Source organism: Salvelinus namaycush, chromosome 28 (assembly GCF_016432855.1).
Source record: "Salvelinus namaycush isolate Seneca chromosome 28, SaNama_1.0, whole genome shotgun sequence".
NCBI classification, from domain to species: domain Eukaryota; kingdom Metazoa; phylum Chordata; class Actinopteri; order Salmoniformes; family Salmonidae; genus Salvelinus; species Salvelinus namaycush.
The window spans coordinates 34,243,855-34,261,354 of NC_052334.1; the positions used below are offsets into that span (position 1 = coordinate 34,243,855).

The 17,500-nt window shown below is 45.4% G+C and overlaps 1 protein-coding gene across 4 annotated transcripts in view; it reads right to left on the reverse strand.

Annotated features, from left to right (window-relative positions):
- The window catches only part of esrrga (estrogen-related receptor gamma a), a 74,475-nt gene that overhangs the window by 55,078 nt on the left and 1,897 nt on the right, over positions 1 to 17,500 (reverse strand). For 3 of the 4 annotated variants that reach the window (XM_038967628.1, XM_038967626.1, XM_038967625.1), the window contains exon 2: positions 16,168 to 16,284. The exons of the other annotated variant lie outside the window; for it this stretch is intronic. In XM_038967628.1, coding sequence (XP_038823556.1) covers positions 16,168 to 16,284 — 117 coding nt within the window. The remainder of the gene's footprint in view (positions 1 to 16,167; positions 16,285 to 17,500) is intronic. 4 annotated transcript variants of the gene reach the window in all.

The window sequence follows — 17,500 nt, forward strand, 5'->3', positions numbered from 1 at the left end:
GCCGGGAACATGACAGCGCGTTCAGATTACATGAGTGGCCTACGCAGTCCCCCAGACCTCAACCCTATAGACCAACTTAAAGACGAGATGGAACGGGCTGTTCGCAGCATGAATGTACCGCCATTCAATCTGTAGCAACTGCGTGATGCCATCGCGTCAGCATTGACTAACATCCCTGGGGAACGTTTCCGACGCCTTGTAGAACGCTCCGAATAATTCAGGCTGTTCTGGAGGCAAAGGGGCGTCCGACCCGGTACAGGATCGTTATACCAAATAAACTGACCGGTGAGTGTATGTATCCATTCCCATACCAATAGATTGAAATATTTCCTATAGAAGCCTCTCAGAGGAAGAGAGAGAGCGATAGAGAGAGGGAGAGGAAGACAGAGCTTTATCTATCCTATATTCAGCAGTGCAAGACATGTCTGTGTGTGTGTGTGCGTGTGCGTGTGCGTGTGTGCGTGTGCGTGTGCGTGTGCGTGTGCGTGTGCGTGTGCGTGTGCGTGTGCGTGTGCGTGTGCGTGTGTGTGTGTGTGTGTGTGTGTGTGTGTGTGTGGCAACAGAAGGGCTGACAGAACAGGTCCCGAGGGGGGCCATGTCATCAAGCGGTCAAGAGAATCTTAACTCCAGGGGGGCTAGCACACGGGATGGAGGGAGGAGAGAAGAGGTGGAAGAACGAGGCACAGGAGGAGAGGTGTATAAACGGCAGCACATAGGTATCATGTATGAAGTGAAATTGGGAACCCTATACTGTACACACAGTATTGCATCTGAATGTGCAAAGACGACACAAGTATTTGAGTGATGATTTAGTGAGAACCTACCCCTCTTGTTCCTCTCTCGTTTATTTCTGCTCTCTTTCTCATACAATCACACACACACACACACACACACACACACACACACACACACACACACACACACACACACACACACACACACACACACACACACACACACACACACACACACACACACACACACACACACACACACACACACACACACACACAGCTCACATCATAAAGACCCTTCTAACTACCTCATTTATTTCCCACCAAATTAACTTACTCTCACTCCTGATTAATGATTTAATCTAAATGAATCAAATTAAAAATTGAAAATTATATTTCCAAAGCCCACAAAAAGTGGAAAAAGACAAGGGAGAAAGAGACCATTCCCTCTTAACAAATGAGCCTTCATATATTAAAGGATGACCAGGAGAAGAGGAGAGGGGGAGGAGAGGAGGAGAAGAGGAGAGGGGGGCGGTAATGAAATGGGCATGGCCAGGTAAAGAGAGGGGGAGGAAGAGGGAGAGAGAGAAACGAGAGTGGTAAGGGGAGAGAGAGCGAGAGACTGAGAGAGAGAGGGAGGGGGCTGGGTGAGAGGGATAAGGGATTGGGCGGGTAGAGAGAGTGTGGAGAACAGAAGAAAGAGAGACAGGAAGAGCAGAAGGAGAAGTGGTAGGATGGGCTAAGTAGAGGCAGGAAAGAGAGAGAGAAAGAGAGACAGGAAGAGCAGAAGGAGAAGTGGTAGGATGGGCTAAGTAGAGGCAGGAAAGAGAGAGAGAAAGAGAGACAGGAAGAGCAGAAGGAGAAGTGGTAGGATGGGCTAAGTAGAGGCAGGAAAGAGAGAGAGAAAGAGAGACAGGAAGAGCAGAAGGAGAAGTGGTAGGATGGGCTAAGTAGAGGCAGGAAAGAGAGAGAGAAAGAGAGACAGGAAGAGCAGAAGGAGAAGTGGTAGGATGGGCTAAGTAGAGGCAGGAAAGAGAGAGAGAAAGAGAGACAGGAAGAGCAGAAGGAGAAGTGGTAGGATGGGCTAAGTAGAGGCAGGAAAGAGAGACAGGAAGAGCAGAAGTAGAAGTGGTAGGATGGGCTAAGTAGAGGCAGGAAAGAGAGAGAGAAAGAGAGACAGGAAGAGCAGAAGGAGAAGTGGTAGGATGGGCTAAGTAGAGGCAGGAAAGAGAGAGAGAAAGAGAGGCAGGGAGGAGGATGGGAAGACGGGCTGAATTCCTCTGAGGGGTTTCCTGATCCAGACGTAATTACAGTGCCCCAAACTGCACCTCCTCTCTCACCCCTCCATCCTTCTTCTACACTTCCTTTGTCATCCTACTCTCCTTCTTCCAGGTAGCCTAGTCACCTACGGGCTTTAGTTTAGCAGGCTAATACAGTCTTGTGGAGCAGTTAGCTTACGTTGTTACTCAGTAAGTGTCAGTAAGTGTCCGTAAATCACTCAGAGAACAATGTAAATGTCACCCGGGTGAGTGGACCTGAAGATGTGTCATCCCCAGCGTGGGAATATTGCCGAGGACCGATATTCCAATCCGAACTGATCTGATCACCATGGATTTCACCATGGCCCAACGTCACTCTGTGTGTGTGAGTGAGTGTGTTTGATTTGATTTGAAGGATTGTGTGTCAAGTGCCATTGACACGTATGAAAGACAACAGAGAAAAAAAGAGAAACGTGAGGATTGATTTCAGATGACTGAAATTTTCCGTGAAAGGCTGACCAGTGTGTGTGTGTGTGTGTGTGTGTTTGTGCGTGCGTGCTTGTGTGTGTGTGCATGTCACGGGTGGCTGGTGGTGCCTTATTTGGGGAGGACAGGCTCATAGTAATGGCTGGAATGGAATGGTATCAAACACATCAAACACATGGTTTCCATGTTTTTAATACCATTCAATTTACTCCATTCCATTATGAGCCGTCCTCTCCTCAACAGCCTCCTGTGGTGTGTGTGTGTGTGTGTGTGTGTGTGTGTGTGTGTGTGTGTGTGTGTGTGTGTGTGTGTGTGTGTGTGTGTGTGTGTGTGAGTGTGTGTGTGTGTGTGTGTGTGTGTGTGTGTGTGTGTGTGTGTGTGTGTGTGTGTGTGTGTGTGTGTGTGTGTGTGTGTGTGTGTGTGTGTGTGTGTGTGTGTGTTTGAGAGAGAGAGGCTGAACAGCAATCGAAGATATTACGGGCAAACGTATCCCTTTAACTCTAAACCAAAGCAAACTATCCTATACGATAAGACTCTGCATCTTCACCCATCACAGAATGCTGTTAATAATGACTGTTACGATAAAACAACTGTCTGATTGTTTTCTTCAAATGCATCTTTAATGGCATCGATAAAGTTCCCTATTCAAACCTCCCTGTCACACTCCAGAGAGAGAGAGAGCGAGAGGGAAAGCAGAGAGGAGGGAGGTGGTGTACCAGGCAGGCCAGTCAGTAGTTTTATGGTAATTGAGGTTGTTATGGGGCTGAGGTGTGAACAGGGCTTTTCTTTCTCTGCCTCCCTCTTCCCTTCTCTCTCTCCCTCCTTCTCTCCCACTCTCCATCCCTCCCTCCCTCTCTATCTTCCCTGCCATTGTTGATGCAATAACATAGGCTGGGGGACTGATGGACAGTTAGATAGGCTTAGACAACGGAGCCACACAGAGTGTCTGAGGGGGTGAGTTTAGGTGTATAGATAGAATTGGCTTGTGTTTAAAGAGAATGTAACAAAGCCTGAAGACAGACAGGCAGGGGACTCAGAAAGAATGAACCATATCTAACCTAAATCATCGAGAGAAAAAAAATGTTGTCTTCAACATTCTACTCTTTTAATTATTATCATTATGTGACTGGTAAACAACAGGGCATGGAGGAGAGAGAAGGAGAGAAGGAGGGAGAAGAGAAAGAGGTGTGTGCCTTCATGGGGAGTGACGTGAGCTGAAATGAGGGCTGTGTGTGGCTGTGTGTGCGTCTGCGTGTATGTGTGTGTGTGTGGTTGGGCCTTGCAGCCATTAGATAGCATGGGAGATGGAGGGCCTTCCCTCTGTTTCCATACTCACACTTCAACCAGTGACTAATGGGATGGTGCTGTGTGTGTGTGTGTGTGTGTGTGTGTGTGTGTGTGTGTGTGTGTGTGTGTGTGTGTGTGTGTGTGTGTGTGTGTGTGTGTGTGTGTGTGTGTGTGTGTGTGTGTGTGTGTGTGTGTGTGTGTGTGTGTGTGTGTGTGTATTAGTGCAGTGAGCGCTGGGGACATAGGTGAGTGACAAGGCCCTGGCCATCACAAATAAACTCTACTGAAGCGACACAGGGTGTCAGTCTGTGAGTGTGCATTTGTTGGTCTGTGTGCGGTACTATCTGAGTGCCCTGATATCAGGCATTGTCAAAAGCAATAGTGTATTGTGTGTACTATAGGAATGTCTCCACCCCACACATAGCCCCAGATGTCCATTAGCAGGGCTCTCATACGTATCCAGAGACAGACAGTCAGAGACAGATTTAGCTACTTCTCTCCCCTGGGGTCAGACCACGACGCCAGAACTAGTCTGACGCTCTCCCCTCTCGCTCTCCCCTCTCGCTCTCTCTCTCTCTCTCTCTCTCTCTCTGCTCTTCTTCTTTCTCTCTATAACTATCCCTCTCCATCTCTCTCTCCATCTGTTTCTGGGGCTTTGTTTAGAAAAGAAAGTGGTTTGCTGAATCATTGCCGTCTGGGAAGAAATTGATCAGTTATAGGATAGATATCAGGTGCGGCGCTACAGGAAGTGGCCGGTGTGTGTTTGTGTGTTTCGGAGAAAGGGGGTTTTCTATATTCCTACTGGCCTGTTTAACGCTAGAATGAATGGTAAATATTGCATTGTGTCATTTTGGAGTCACCTTTATTGTAAATATGAATAGAATATGTTTCTAAACATAATCGTGGATGGATCATGAATAATGATGAGTGAGAAAGACACATAGGCATAAATATCATACATTAAAAATATGAACTTCCCCTGTTATTGTGATGGTGAGAGGTTAGCATTTTTTTTGGGAGTATGATCTTTGTGCCTCTGTAACTTTCTCACTCGTCATTATTCACGATTCATTCATGATCATACGGAGTAATGGTAGCGTCCACATTAATGTAGAAGAGTTCAGAAACATTCTATTCTTATTTACAATAAACGTGACTCCAAAATGACACAATACATTATTTACCATGTATTTTTGTTGGGCACAAAATAATTGGGCAACACAACCTAAACAAAAAGCAAATGCATCCAACAAATGTGTAGAGTCACAAGCTTGATGTGGTCATTGTGTGCTAGAAATATGGGAACAAATACTAAACTTTTGACTACTTTAATACACGAGAAGTGAATTTATGACACAAAATGGAGGACTAGATTCATAAAGTGCTTTAATTTCTTAACGCTGAAACAGATATGTATGAAAATACCTTCAAATAAAAAGTGACATTCAGTAATTTTGCCTCATATAAATACAAATATAAATACAAAATACTGGAGTATAGAGCAACATTTTTAGCTTCACTGTCCAAATAAATACATAGGGGAGTGTATACTCTTGTTTTGAAACAATGTAAATGTAAACAAACCCTGTATAGCCTCTTAACATGGTCAGTCCTTGAATCCATAGCTTTGTCTATGAGTTGGAGAGTGGTTACATTTCACTAGGCCATTCCCTCAGCTTTATACCAAAACAGAGGCGGTGTGGCTGCTTTGTTACTGTTTTAATTAAGGATTCTAGCTTTCAGTGGATTCGAGAGACACAATGTGATTGGATAGTAGACCCAGCTCTGACTAGAGTCCTGAGGAATAGGCACACCAGCGTCTGACCAGCTGCACACACACACACACACACACACACACACACACACACACACACACACACACACACACACACACACACACACACACACACACACACACACACACACACACACACACACACACACACACACACACACATACACATACACACACACACACATCACGGTCTGCTGCCAAATACGGCCCCACTTCCCCAAGACCTAATGTGTGTGACCGGGTGGAAGGCTTCAGTCTGTGTGTTGCTGAATAATGTGTGTGGGGTTGTAAGAGAGGGACTGGGTGTGTGAGACACACACATACACACACACATTGGCTGTGTTTCAAGGTATATTTCTTTTTTTTTCTTTTTTTTATACTTTGTTTTTATTGTAGGAACACAAAGAAAGTACAAAGGCAGTTGGTAGCAGGCTGCAGAGCCTGTAACAGAGAGTAGCTCATACTGGGCTGCTAGTAGACAGGAAACACAAAGTATCTCAGGGAAACAAATACAGCCATAACATCTCTTCTCTCCCTCTCTAGTTTTCCCTACTGTCTGTTGGGACAACACAGCTCTATCAAGGAGTAAAGAGCTAGAGAGGACCATCCCCCTCCATCCACCCCCACTAGAGCCACTAAAGAGCCCCCCTAAGGCCACTGCTAACTGGGGGAGTAGAGGGACCCTTCTACCCCCCTGTACTCCCTAATTGAGGCAGATCGAGGGGGGTAGAGGTGTGTGTCACCTTCTGTCTGGGTGCCAAGGGAGATAGGACGTGTTTGTTAGCCCCACCCCCTGACCTTTCTCTCTGGCTGACGCATCATTATGACCTCATTAAACGCTACCGGACAGCCACCGCCAGAGGGGAAATACCACGGGGAGAGTGTGTGTGTGTGTGTGTGGGTGTGTGTGTCTGGGTAAGGAGTTTTACTAGCTGCTATATATGCCACTGATAGGGTAGGTGTGTATAGCAGAGGTTGTTTGGTAAAACACACGCACTGTGGGACTCCAACACCTACCAGCCTCTCCCTCTTCCCTCCCGTCCTCCCTGGAAGGAGAGTGGGATAGAGAGAGAGGGGGGCTGGAACGAAGAGATGAAAAGAAGTGAGTTGGTAGATAGTCTGGGTAGCTATTGGTTAACTATTTAACTATCTGGAAGTAAGCATTTCACTGTTTAGCCAAAATCACTCGGAGTGACGCCGTCAATGGCATAAAACAATGTGCGTGGGAGAGTAGCCAGCATCACATACACTGCGTAGCGTACACTAACGTAATTGTCATGAAAATTGTCTTGTTGTATTTGCTATGTTCGCTCTCCCTTGTGAATTGTTGTTGTGCGTTCCTTTTGACTCACCTTATATGTCCTACGGGAGTCACCGTACCTGCCTGTGTGAGGAGAGTTGTGAGGAGAGTCGTAGCTAACACACCCAAGCAGTTTATAAGGAATTTAGCTAGTCTCGGAATTTCTTAAAAACAGTATTCCCTACTTGAAATCGGAGATCCTCGCATTTCCCAGCCGTAGCCTGCCTAGGCTATATGCCTGTGATCGAATTTAACACAGGTAGGCATAACATTATGGTTGTCAAATATGTATTATTGGCCCTGGCAGTTAAACTTATCAACACGAAACAAACTCAGAAAAAAATAAATGTGCTCTCACTGTCAACTGCGTTTATGTATACATATGTGCATGAACATAACAAGATTCAACAACTGAGACATAAACTGAACAAGTTCCACAGACATGTGACTAACAGAAATTTAATAATGTGTCCCTGAACAAAGCGGGGGGTGGTCAAAATCAAAAGTAACAGTCAGTATCTGGTGTGGCCACCAGCTGCATTAAGTACTGCAGTGTATCTCCTCCTCATGGACTGCACCAGATTTGCCAGTTCTTGCTGTGAGATGTTACCCCACTCTCCCACCAAGGCACCTGCAAGATCCCGGACATTTCTGGGGGTAACGGCCCTAGCCCTCACCCTCCGATCCAACAGGTCCCAGACGTGTTCAATGGGATTGAGATCCGGGCTCTTCGCTGGCCATGGCAGAACACTGACATTCCTGTCTTGCAGGAAATCATGCATAGAAAAAGCAGTATGGCTGGTGGCATTGTCATGCTGGAGGGTCATGTCAGGATGAGCCTGCAGGAAGGGTACCACATGAGGGAGGAGGATGTCTTCCCTGTAACTCACAGCACTGAGATTGCCTGCAATGACAACAAGCTCAGTCCTATGATGCTTTAAAACACCACCCCAGTCCATGACGGACCCTCCACCTCCAAATCGATCCCACTCCTGAGGCCTCGGTGTAACACTCATTCCTTCGACGATAAACACGAATACGACCATCACCCCTGGTGAGACAAACGCGACTCGTCAGTGAAGAGCACTTTTTGCCAGTCCTGTCTGGTCCAGCAACGGTGGGTTTGTGCCGATAGGCGACGTTGTTGCGGGTGATGTCTGGTGAGGATCTGCCTTACAACAGGCCTACAAGCCCTCAGTCCAGCCTCTCTCAGCCTATTGCGAACAGTCTGAGCACTGATGGAGGGATTGTGCGTTCCTAGTGTAACTCGGGCAGTTGTTGTTGCCATCCTGTACCTGTCCCGCAGGTGGGATGTTCGGCTGTACCGATTCTGTGCAGGTGTTGTTACACGTGGTCTGCCACTGCGAGGACGATCAGCTGTCCATCCTGTCTCCCTGTAACGCTGTCTTAGGTGTCTCACAGTACGGACATTGCAATTTATTGCCCTGGCCACATCTGCAGTCCTCATGCCTCCTTGCAGCATGCCTAAGGCACGTTCACGCAGATGAGCAGGAACCCTGGGCATCTTTCTTTTGGTGTTTTTCAGAGTCAGTAGAAAGGCCTCTTTAGTGTCCTAAGTTTTCATAACTGTGATCTTAATTGCCTACCGTCTGTAAGCTGTTATTGCCTTAACGACCGTTCCACAAGTGCATGTTCATTAATTGTTTATGGTTCATTGAACAAGCATGGGAAATAGTGTTTAACTTCTTGTCAATAGGGGGTGCTGTTAGCACTTTGTAATAATTTCGTTCCCAAATTAAACTGCCTCGTACTCAATTCTTGCTCGTACAATATGCATATTATTATTACTATTGGATAGAAAACACTCTCTAGTTTCTAAAACCGTTTGAATTATATCTGTGAGTGAAACAGAACTGGACTTAGAGCAATTTTCCTATGTGGATGTGAGAATGCATAATTCTGCAAGCTGTTCTGAGATCTGTTTATAAATCTGCCTGTCTTCTATTGGTTGAGATGCACTGCATACGCCTTCCCCTGGATGTCAGCGAATAGTGAGACTTGAAATGGAGTCTCTAGGCAGATCTGAAAGGTTATAAATGGCTTGGGAAGGAAAGGTCCGGTCTTTGCCCTCTTCGCTCTGACGCAGGAAGGAGCTTGGCATATCGTACTAGAAGCTCTGGTTATAGCTCTTAGATAATTCCGGCTGTGTTTTTATTCGATATAGGCGTTAAAGACATCATAATGTTGTTATTTTAAACCGAATTATATCAGTTTATGTCAGTATATTGCGATTTTCGGGTATTTATTTTTGTGGCGTTCTAGGGAGTTGGGTATCTCTGGCTCACATGCTAATGTTTACTGCTAATTGCAACGTTGAAGACGACATTCTACAACCGAGCAACGATTCTTTTGGACAAAGGACACCTTTCCCAAGATTCTGATGGGAGTTCATCAAAAAGTAAGAACTATTTATGCTGTTAATTCGTTGTTCTGTTGAAAAATGTAAAATGCATAAGCCGCCATTAATTTCAGTGCAGCCTCGCTTTAACGCACGCTGTATGTTGTAGTAACGTTAATTTTAAAAATGTAACACAGCGATTGCATTAAGAACTAATTTATCTTTCATTTGCTGTCCAACCTGTATTTTTTAGTCAAGTTTATGATTATTTATCGATTAGAATAGGTGCCTCTCCCAAGGTTTCTCCCGACATTTTCTTGGCAGCTTGGCTACTTTTCTCATTGTATAACCACGATTTGTGCCGCTAAATATGCACATTTTCGAACAAACTCTATATGCATTGTGTAATATGATGTTATAGGACTGTCATCTGAAGAATTCTGAGCAGGTCAGTGAAAAAATTAATATATTTTGGTGGTTTATACGTTATCGCTATTTTTGGCTTGAATCAATGCTGTTGTGTGGTTTGCTATTGTGGTAAGCTAATATAACGCTATATTGTGTTTTCGCTGTAAAACACTTAGAAAATCTGAAATATTGGCTGGATTCACAAGATCTGTGTCTTTCATTTGCTGTACGCTGTGTATTTTTCATAAATGTTTTATGACGAGTATTTATGTAATACATGATGGTCTCTGTAGTTATTCTAGTTGCTTTGGTGAGAGTTGTGATGGTGGCTGCAATGGTAAACTATGATTTATACCTGAAATATGCACATTTTTCTAACAAAACATATGCTATACAATAAATATGTTATCAGACTGTCATCTGATGAAGTTGTTTCTTGGTTAGTGGCTATTTATATCTTTATTTGGTCGAATTTGTGATAGCTACTGATGCAGTAAAAAAATGGTGGAGTAAAAAAAGTGGTGTCTTTTGCTAACGTGGTTAGCTAATAGATTTACATATTGTGTCTTCCCTGTAAAACATTTTAAAAATCCGAAATGATGGCTGGATTCACAAGATGTGTATCTTTCATCTGGTGTCTTGGACTTGTGATTTAATGATATTTAGATGCTAGTATTTACTTGTGACGCTATGCTAGGCTATGCTAGTCAGCTTTTTTACTGATGGGGGTGCTCCCGGATCCGGGTTTGGGAGGAATTAGAGGTTAAACCCTTTACAATCAAGATCTGTGAAGTTATTTGGATTTTTAAAAGACAGAGTTCGGAAAAAGGGACGTTTCTTTTTTGGCTGAGTTTAGATAACAGCTAGAGAACTTCCGTACATCACACTGTCCCGTACACTTGACCTTATTTTAGCGGGCAATAAACGTAATACTTCCAGGTCAACTGTAATATGAATACCATTGTAAAGCACAATTTCTCCCCTTTCCAGCAAAATCAATGATGAGACTTGATGCTGCCCGTCTCTGCTGATTGAAGAAGCCAATGCGCTCCGTAGGGTCTTTTTCAAAATGGCGGGTGGGGAAGCGAAGGCTACTGAGTGATAGTGAAAGTGGGAGTTGTATGTTGTATGGGGAAACTTCTTTTTTTCACCCGATCTGTCCAACTTATCACCTCTAAAATGTAAATAAAACACCATAAAGAGTTTATATAATGTCTCATTACGTACCTATTTCAAGGTTTGTGTCGAATTTTAATCGAGTTTTTAGGGCGGCGCTAAAGTTCTCTTCACAAGTAAACTGTGGCTGTCGCGGCTTTTGAGAGTCATGATGGCTTGCAGTGATGACGCAACATAAAAAAGTACTATTAATTGAATTAACTATTGATGAACTCACGAGTAATTAACTTTACACTCACCATGGATCATTTCTTGTTTTTAATCAACGAGAGAAGTGCTACCCCTGGTGGAGAGAGGCTGTACGACACACAACGAGAGAAGTGCTACCCCTGGTGGAAAGAGGCTGTACGACACACAACGAGAGAAGTGCTACCCCTGGTGGAGAGAGGCTGTACGACACACAACGAGAGAAGTGCTACCCCTGGTGGAGAGAGGCTGTACGACACACAACGAGAGAAGTGCTACCCCTGGTGGAGAGAGGCTGTACGACACACAACGAGAGAAGTGCTACCCCTGGTGGAGAGAGGCTGTACGACACACAACGAGAGAAGTGCTACCCCTGGTGGAGAGAGGCTGTACGACACACAACGAGTGGCATAACGCGTGCCGTACGTAACGTCGTGACACGTCAGAGGGGTCCGTTTTTTAAACTTTTCTCCAATACTATCGGTCCAATACCATGTCAATCAACGCTTGAGTAGAAACGTAAGTCCACAACCCGGATTTTGATGCCAACACAGTCACTACAGTCCCATTAGTTTTCATTGCAGCCTCGTTTGAATGCCGCGGTCATGCAAAACGTGTACGGAACAGTGTTAGCTACCTGTACTTTCTAACTACACGTGTCACAACTCCAGATGTAACAACGCACAAACAGTCTATGTTCTGGCAATATCTCCCTTCACTTAACCAGCACTGCTTTATAAACAACCAGGTCTAGTTCTTCAAAATAAACAGTATTCTCTCTTGAGTCTTCAATTTTTCCAGCCGTAGCCTAGCTAGGCTATATTCCAGCGAAATCAACACAGGCAAGCTGCAAATGTTTTCAAATATATAGCCTATTTGAATGATGATCCTTAGCTTACACATCCCAATACATTTTATACTACATCTGTATAGCACTACTGTACGGCACATCTGTATAGCACTACTGTATGGCACATCTGTATATCACTACTGTATGGCACATCTGTATAGCACTACTGTATGGCACAGCTGTATAGCACTTTATAAATACGTTTGATTGAATTTGATTAATAGTCTACTTAGCATAGGGAAAATCATAACAATTCCTGTAATTCCTTTTCTACAAATGACCCACGCCGTTTACCCGCATATTTTCCCAGCATTGCTCCGCGTAGACGCCAGAAAATAGACTTGCTTTCCAATTTGATGCGCTATGATGCAATAGACGTTGCTGATGCTCATGGCCTGTCTGTTTTCTCTCATTCACTCAAATGCATTCTCCAGCGTGAGCACGCTTGTACACACGCTTCATTAAAAAAATGCTTTTCCTTTGAATTGGGCTTTAGTGACTAAGCATGTGACAATTTATTTTGGGTTGTATTTGAAACAGAAGAGGGTTGAGTGTACGTGTTCAGTTATAGGGGGTGTACAGGGTGTTGTGCTCACTCTTCTTCAATCCAGTCACGCCCATCTCTTTCTCCTGGCATTTTACCTCCCTCTCTCCTTCTCTCTCTCTCTCTCTCTCCTGTGTTCCCATGGGCGTTTGAGTGTGCGCTTCTGTGTTGTCAGAGTCCAAACTCTCGACTTGTTAGGACAGAACCCTGCACACACACACACACACACACACACACACACACACACACACACACACACACACACACACACACACACACACACACACACACACACACACACACACACACACACACACACACACACACACACACACACACACACACACACACAGTAATTGGACAGCCTTAATTGCCTGGTTATGAATTAGGTGTAACGTATTGGTAGATGTATCCCATCACTGACACCTCTCCTACTCACCTACCTCCCTCCTTTCCTCCCTCCCTCCGTCCATCCCCCTCTCTCTATGGGCCTAACCAGGACTCTGGGGCGGCATGTGAATTAATTACAGAGAAAATCTAATCTCTTCATCCATACAGAGGAGAGGAGAGGAGAGGAGAGGAGAGGAGAGGAGAGGAGAGGAGAGGAGGAGAGGAGAGGAGAGGAGAGGAGAGGAGAGGAGAGGAGAGGAGAGGAGAGGAGAGGAGGGGAGGGGAGGAGAGGGGAGGGGAGGAAAGAAGAGAGAGGGGGGTGAGAGGAGACGGAGAAGGTAGTCTCCACTCCTCCCTCTCCTGTCCTCTCTCCTTCTCTTTCCCCCTCCTCTTCCTCTCTCCTCTACTCTCCTGTGTTAAAGCTGGTTTAGCCGGTGGGTTGGCATGAGGAGGGGATAAGTGCCCGGCTGGTTAAGTCAGTGGGTAGAGTACTTTAAGGGGATTTGAGGCAGTGGCTGGCATGGGGAAAGGTGGGAGAGGGGCTTTGAATCAGATTGGGGAGGATAGAGAGAAAGAGAGGGGAACAACAAAAAGGGAAAGAGAGACAGAATGAACAAAAAGAGAAAGAGTAGATAGTGCGAGTAGGAAATAAGGTTTTCTGCAGGAAATAGAGAGATGGAATGACAGAAGATAGTATAAGGCTTCATATCCCCCTTCCCCTCCTTTCAGAAAACGATACGATTGGGGTGTTGATATCACCTCTATGTGGTTTAGGGTTTGCGAGTATGTGTGTGTGTGTGTGTGTGTGTGTGTGTGTGTGTGTGTGTGTGTGTGTGTGTGTGTGTGTGTGTGTGTGTGTGTGTGTGTGTGTGTGTGTGTGTGTGTGTGTGTGTGTGTGTGTGTGTGTGTGCGTTGGGGAGGTGTCTAGGTTAAGGGCAGAGGCTATCCTGTCTGATTTGGCTTGCTGACCCCTCCCCCCTCTCCCTCTCTTTCTCCTGGGGGGACAGGGCTAATTTCAGTCATATATCCCCCTCAAGGGGCGAGCTGCTGGACCGCCACAAATAACCCCCATGAGCCCCCTCAAACCCCCCTCCACCCTCCCTTCATTCCCCCTTGCCTCCATCCCCCAATCTCCACCTTTCCTCCCAGCTGTAGGGGTGATGACAACGTGAGTTAGCCGTGACGCTGACAGAACTAGCCAGGCACAATGAACGTCCCCAGACATCTCTAGCAGGGCCAGGCTGAGATGCTTACACCCTGAGGGGCTACATTATCATATTTTACAGTACACACACAAACACACACACACAGACAGTGAATGGTAACCTAGTTGTATTGTACATGTAGGGGATTTCTACGCTAAAGTTGTATTGTAAATGCAAAGGAAATGCTAAGCTAAAGTTGTATTGTAAATGCAAAGGAAATGCTAAGCTAAAGTTGTATTGTAAATGCAAAGGAAATGCTAAGCTAAAGTTGTATTGTAAATGCAAAGGAAATGCTAAGCTAAAGTTGTATTGGAAATGCAAAGGAAATGCTAAGCTAAAGTTGTATGGTAAATTCAAATGAAATGCTAAGCTAAAGTTGTATTGTAAATTCAAAGGAAATGCTAAGCTAAAGTTGTATTTTAAATGCAAAGGCAGTGAATGCTAAGGTACATTTCTATTGTAAATTGGCTGTACCATAACGTAAAAGGAATGGTAAGCTAAAGTATGCTAATAAATGAATGGTAAATGGTAAAGTTGCATTATAACTGTAAGGGTAAAAGTAGGCTAAAATAAAGTGAGGCTAAGAGAAAGCAAAGGGTCTCCAACAACAAAAGCATTGTACATATTTTCCAGCAGGCACACCAGAGGTGGAGTGTGTTTTTGTGTGCGAACACCTCTTGATATTGTTGTCGTTTTCCCCCCCGAAAAGAGACATGAGGGAAAATAAGAAAATTGATGAATCAATTTTCCAAATGACCCTTATTCATATGTAGAGCGGGACCCTGTATTACATTCAAGCACTTTACAACAAATGGGGGTGCCATGGTCTGCCACAGTGATGTATGTGTGTAGAGGAGACCACAGGCACACACAAAAGGCTGCTATTTGTCTGGCTGCTCAGGGGACGACGTGCCACATCAAACCCTTAGCCACATCCCTCAGCTACCTACCCACACACACACACACACACACACACGCACACACACACACACACACACACACACACACACACACACACACACACACACACACACACACACACACACACACACACACACACACACAACGACTAACATTCACAAACATGCAAAAACACACACACACTGGCTGTCGGGAGCTGTGAACGGAAGAGAGCGTGCCTGCAAGGTGTGTGTGTGTGTGTGTTAAGGGGGAGAGTGGGTACCTGCAAGGCTGGTGTGACAGAGTATGTTTGGGCTGATGGCTGAGGCCACAGGGGCACTCACACACACACACACACACACACACACACACACACACACACACACACACACACACACACACACACACACACACACACACACACACACACACACACACACACACACACACACACACACACACACACTGCAGCAGAGCAGCTTTTGGTGTGGTTATTAAAAGTGGACAGAACTCTAACTTCAAACGGGGAAAAAAGAACACTTCAAAAAAGTTGTTTTTACAGGAGGCAAGAACACAGGGATCGTGTGTGTGTGTGTGTGTGTGTGTGTGTGTGTGTGTGTGTGTGTGTGTGTGTGTGTGTGTGTGTGTGTGTGTGTGTGTGTGTGTGTGTGTGTGTGTGTGTGTGTGTGTGTGTGTGTGTGTGTGTTCAGTTTGTGTGAAAAAGAAAGCAAGGAGTAGAAGGGTCGAGGAAGAGCGTTGGAAAAGCAGCAGAGATCTGACCGCTGTGAGGAAGAGAGGACGAGACCAACACTCCGATCAATTACAACCTTGACTCTCTCTCTCTCTCTCTCTCTCTCTCTGCCTCGTTCACCCTCTCCCTCCCTCTCTCACACTTGTTTCTCTTCTTTTCTATAATAAATCATTTCTCCTCTCTCCTTTCATCCCAGAGAGTCGACTGGGAATAGGGTCGAGGGTGACTGAGGGAACGAGTGAGTGTGTAAATGAAAGAGCGTGTGTCTCTTACCTTCTCTCATCATGCCCGCGGAGGGACAGCTCATATAAGAGCGAGTGAGTATATAAATGAAAGAGTGGACATTTCTCTCTTACCTTCTGTCATTATATTGACTGTTAAAAATCGCAAGTAGTAAAACGTCCAATCCATTCGGTCAGTTAGAGAAGGATAGAGTGAGCGTATGAATGAAAGAGTACTTATCTCTCTCCCCTCTTACCGTCTCATGCAGGCAACTTAAGAATAGCATGAGTGTGTGAAGAAAAGAGTGTATCCTACCTTCTCTCATCATGCCGACGTTTAGACACTTCATGAAGCGACAGGCTTGGCAGGACTTGCGTCTCCTCTTGGTGATCTCACACTCGTTGGTGGCAGGGCAGCTGTACTCAATGTTCCCTGTGGCAAGGCATGTAGGGAGGAAGATAGAGGGAGACACAGTGTTTATTAGCAGCTAGTGGGGACACACCACTCACACACTCACACATACAGAGAGATAGAGAGAGAGAGAGAGAGAGAGAGAGAGAGAGAGAGAGAGAGAGAGAGGGGGGGGGGGAGAGAGAGAGAGAGACCGACACACACACAGGCAGACAGAAACAACAATTTGATAAGATTATATGTCTGACTAAAATTTGTGTGTTCGCCACTTCCTAGCAGGAAGCATCCACTGATCTGACTAATACATGTAGCTCTTTATCAAAATAAACCTCCAAACACACACATGTACATATCCTCCAAGACACGGGCAGAAACACACAGACACACTGACCCACTGCCAACATTCCATGGGGTTAAGCTGGTCATTGGACTAGCTTGTGTGTGTGCGTGTGCGCGTGTGCGTGTGTGTGTGCGTGTGTGTGTGCGTGTGTGTGTGTGTGTGTGTGTGTGTGTGTGTGTGTGTGCGTGCGTGCGTGCGTGCGTGCGTGCGTGCGTGTGTGTGTGTGTGTTGGTGCCCAGGCTGCATGTATAAGTGTATGAGATGTTCAATAGGAGATCTGGCTGGTGGTGTTAGTGGTGAAGGAATACATACGGGGGGGATCCTACCAATCTCCTCTGAGAGAGATATACTTGTTTCTACTGCATGGCATTGTCCTGTACTATGTGCCCTGGGTATGAAAACACACATGATGTGTGTGTGTGAGCTGTTAGGTGTGAGGCAATGCAATTTGAGTAAGAAGCACACAGCGTTAGATCTTCCCCCTTTTCTCTCCACTCAAACATAAAATAAGAGACTCTCTAGCTCTCTCCTGTCCAATCCTCTCCTCCACATATCATCTATCAGGCCGAGTCTCAAGTCAATGAGGGCCATGTATTATATATGAGTAGGGAACCCTGGCTGTACCTAATGAAGGTCACATAGGACCCGGGTCTGCTCTGAGGCAGGAAACAGGTAGAGAGTGGGATAGAACAGGGGGAACGATATGAGACCGTTGCCTTCCACTGTTTTGTGTTCTGTCTCATATCTTACCCCCTGTTTAACCCCGTGTAGAAAGGAAACATAGTGGGTAAGGAACAGAACAGAGCTGGAATCCTTCAGATTACCCACCAGCCTTCAACCATTTCTCTCCTTTCTTGTCATCGCCCACATCCAGAGTTTTCTATTCTGGTCAAATCA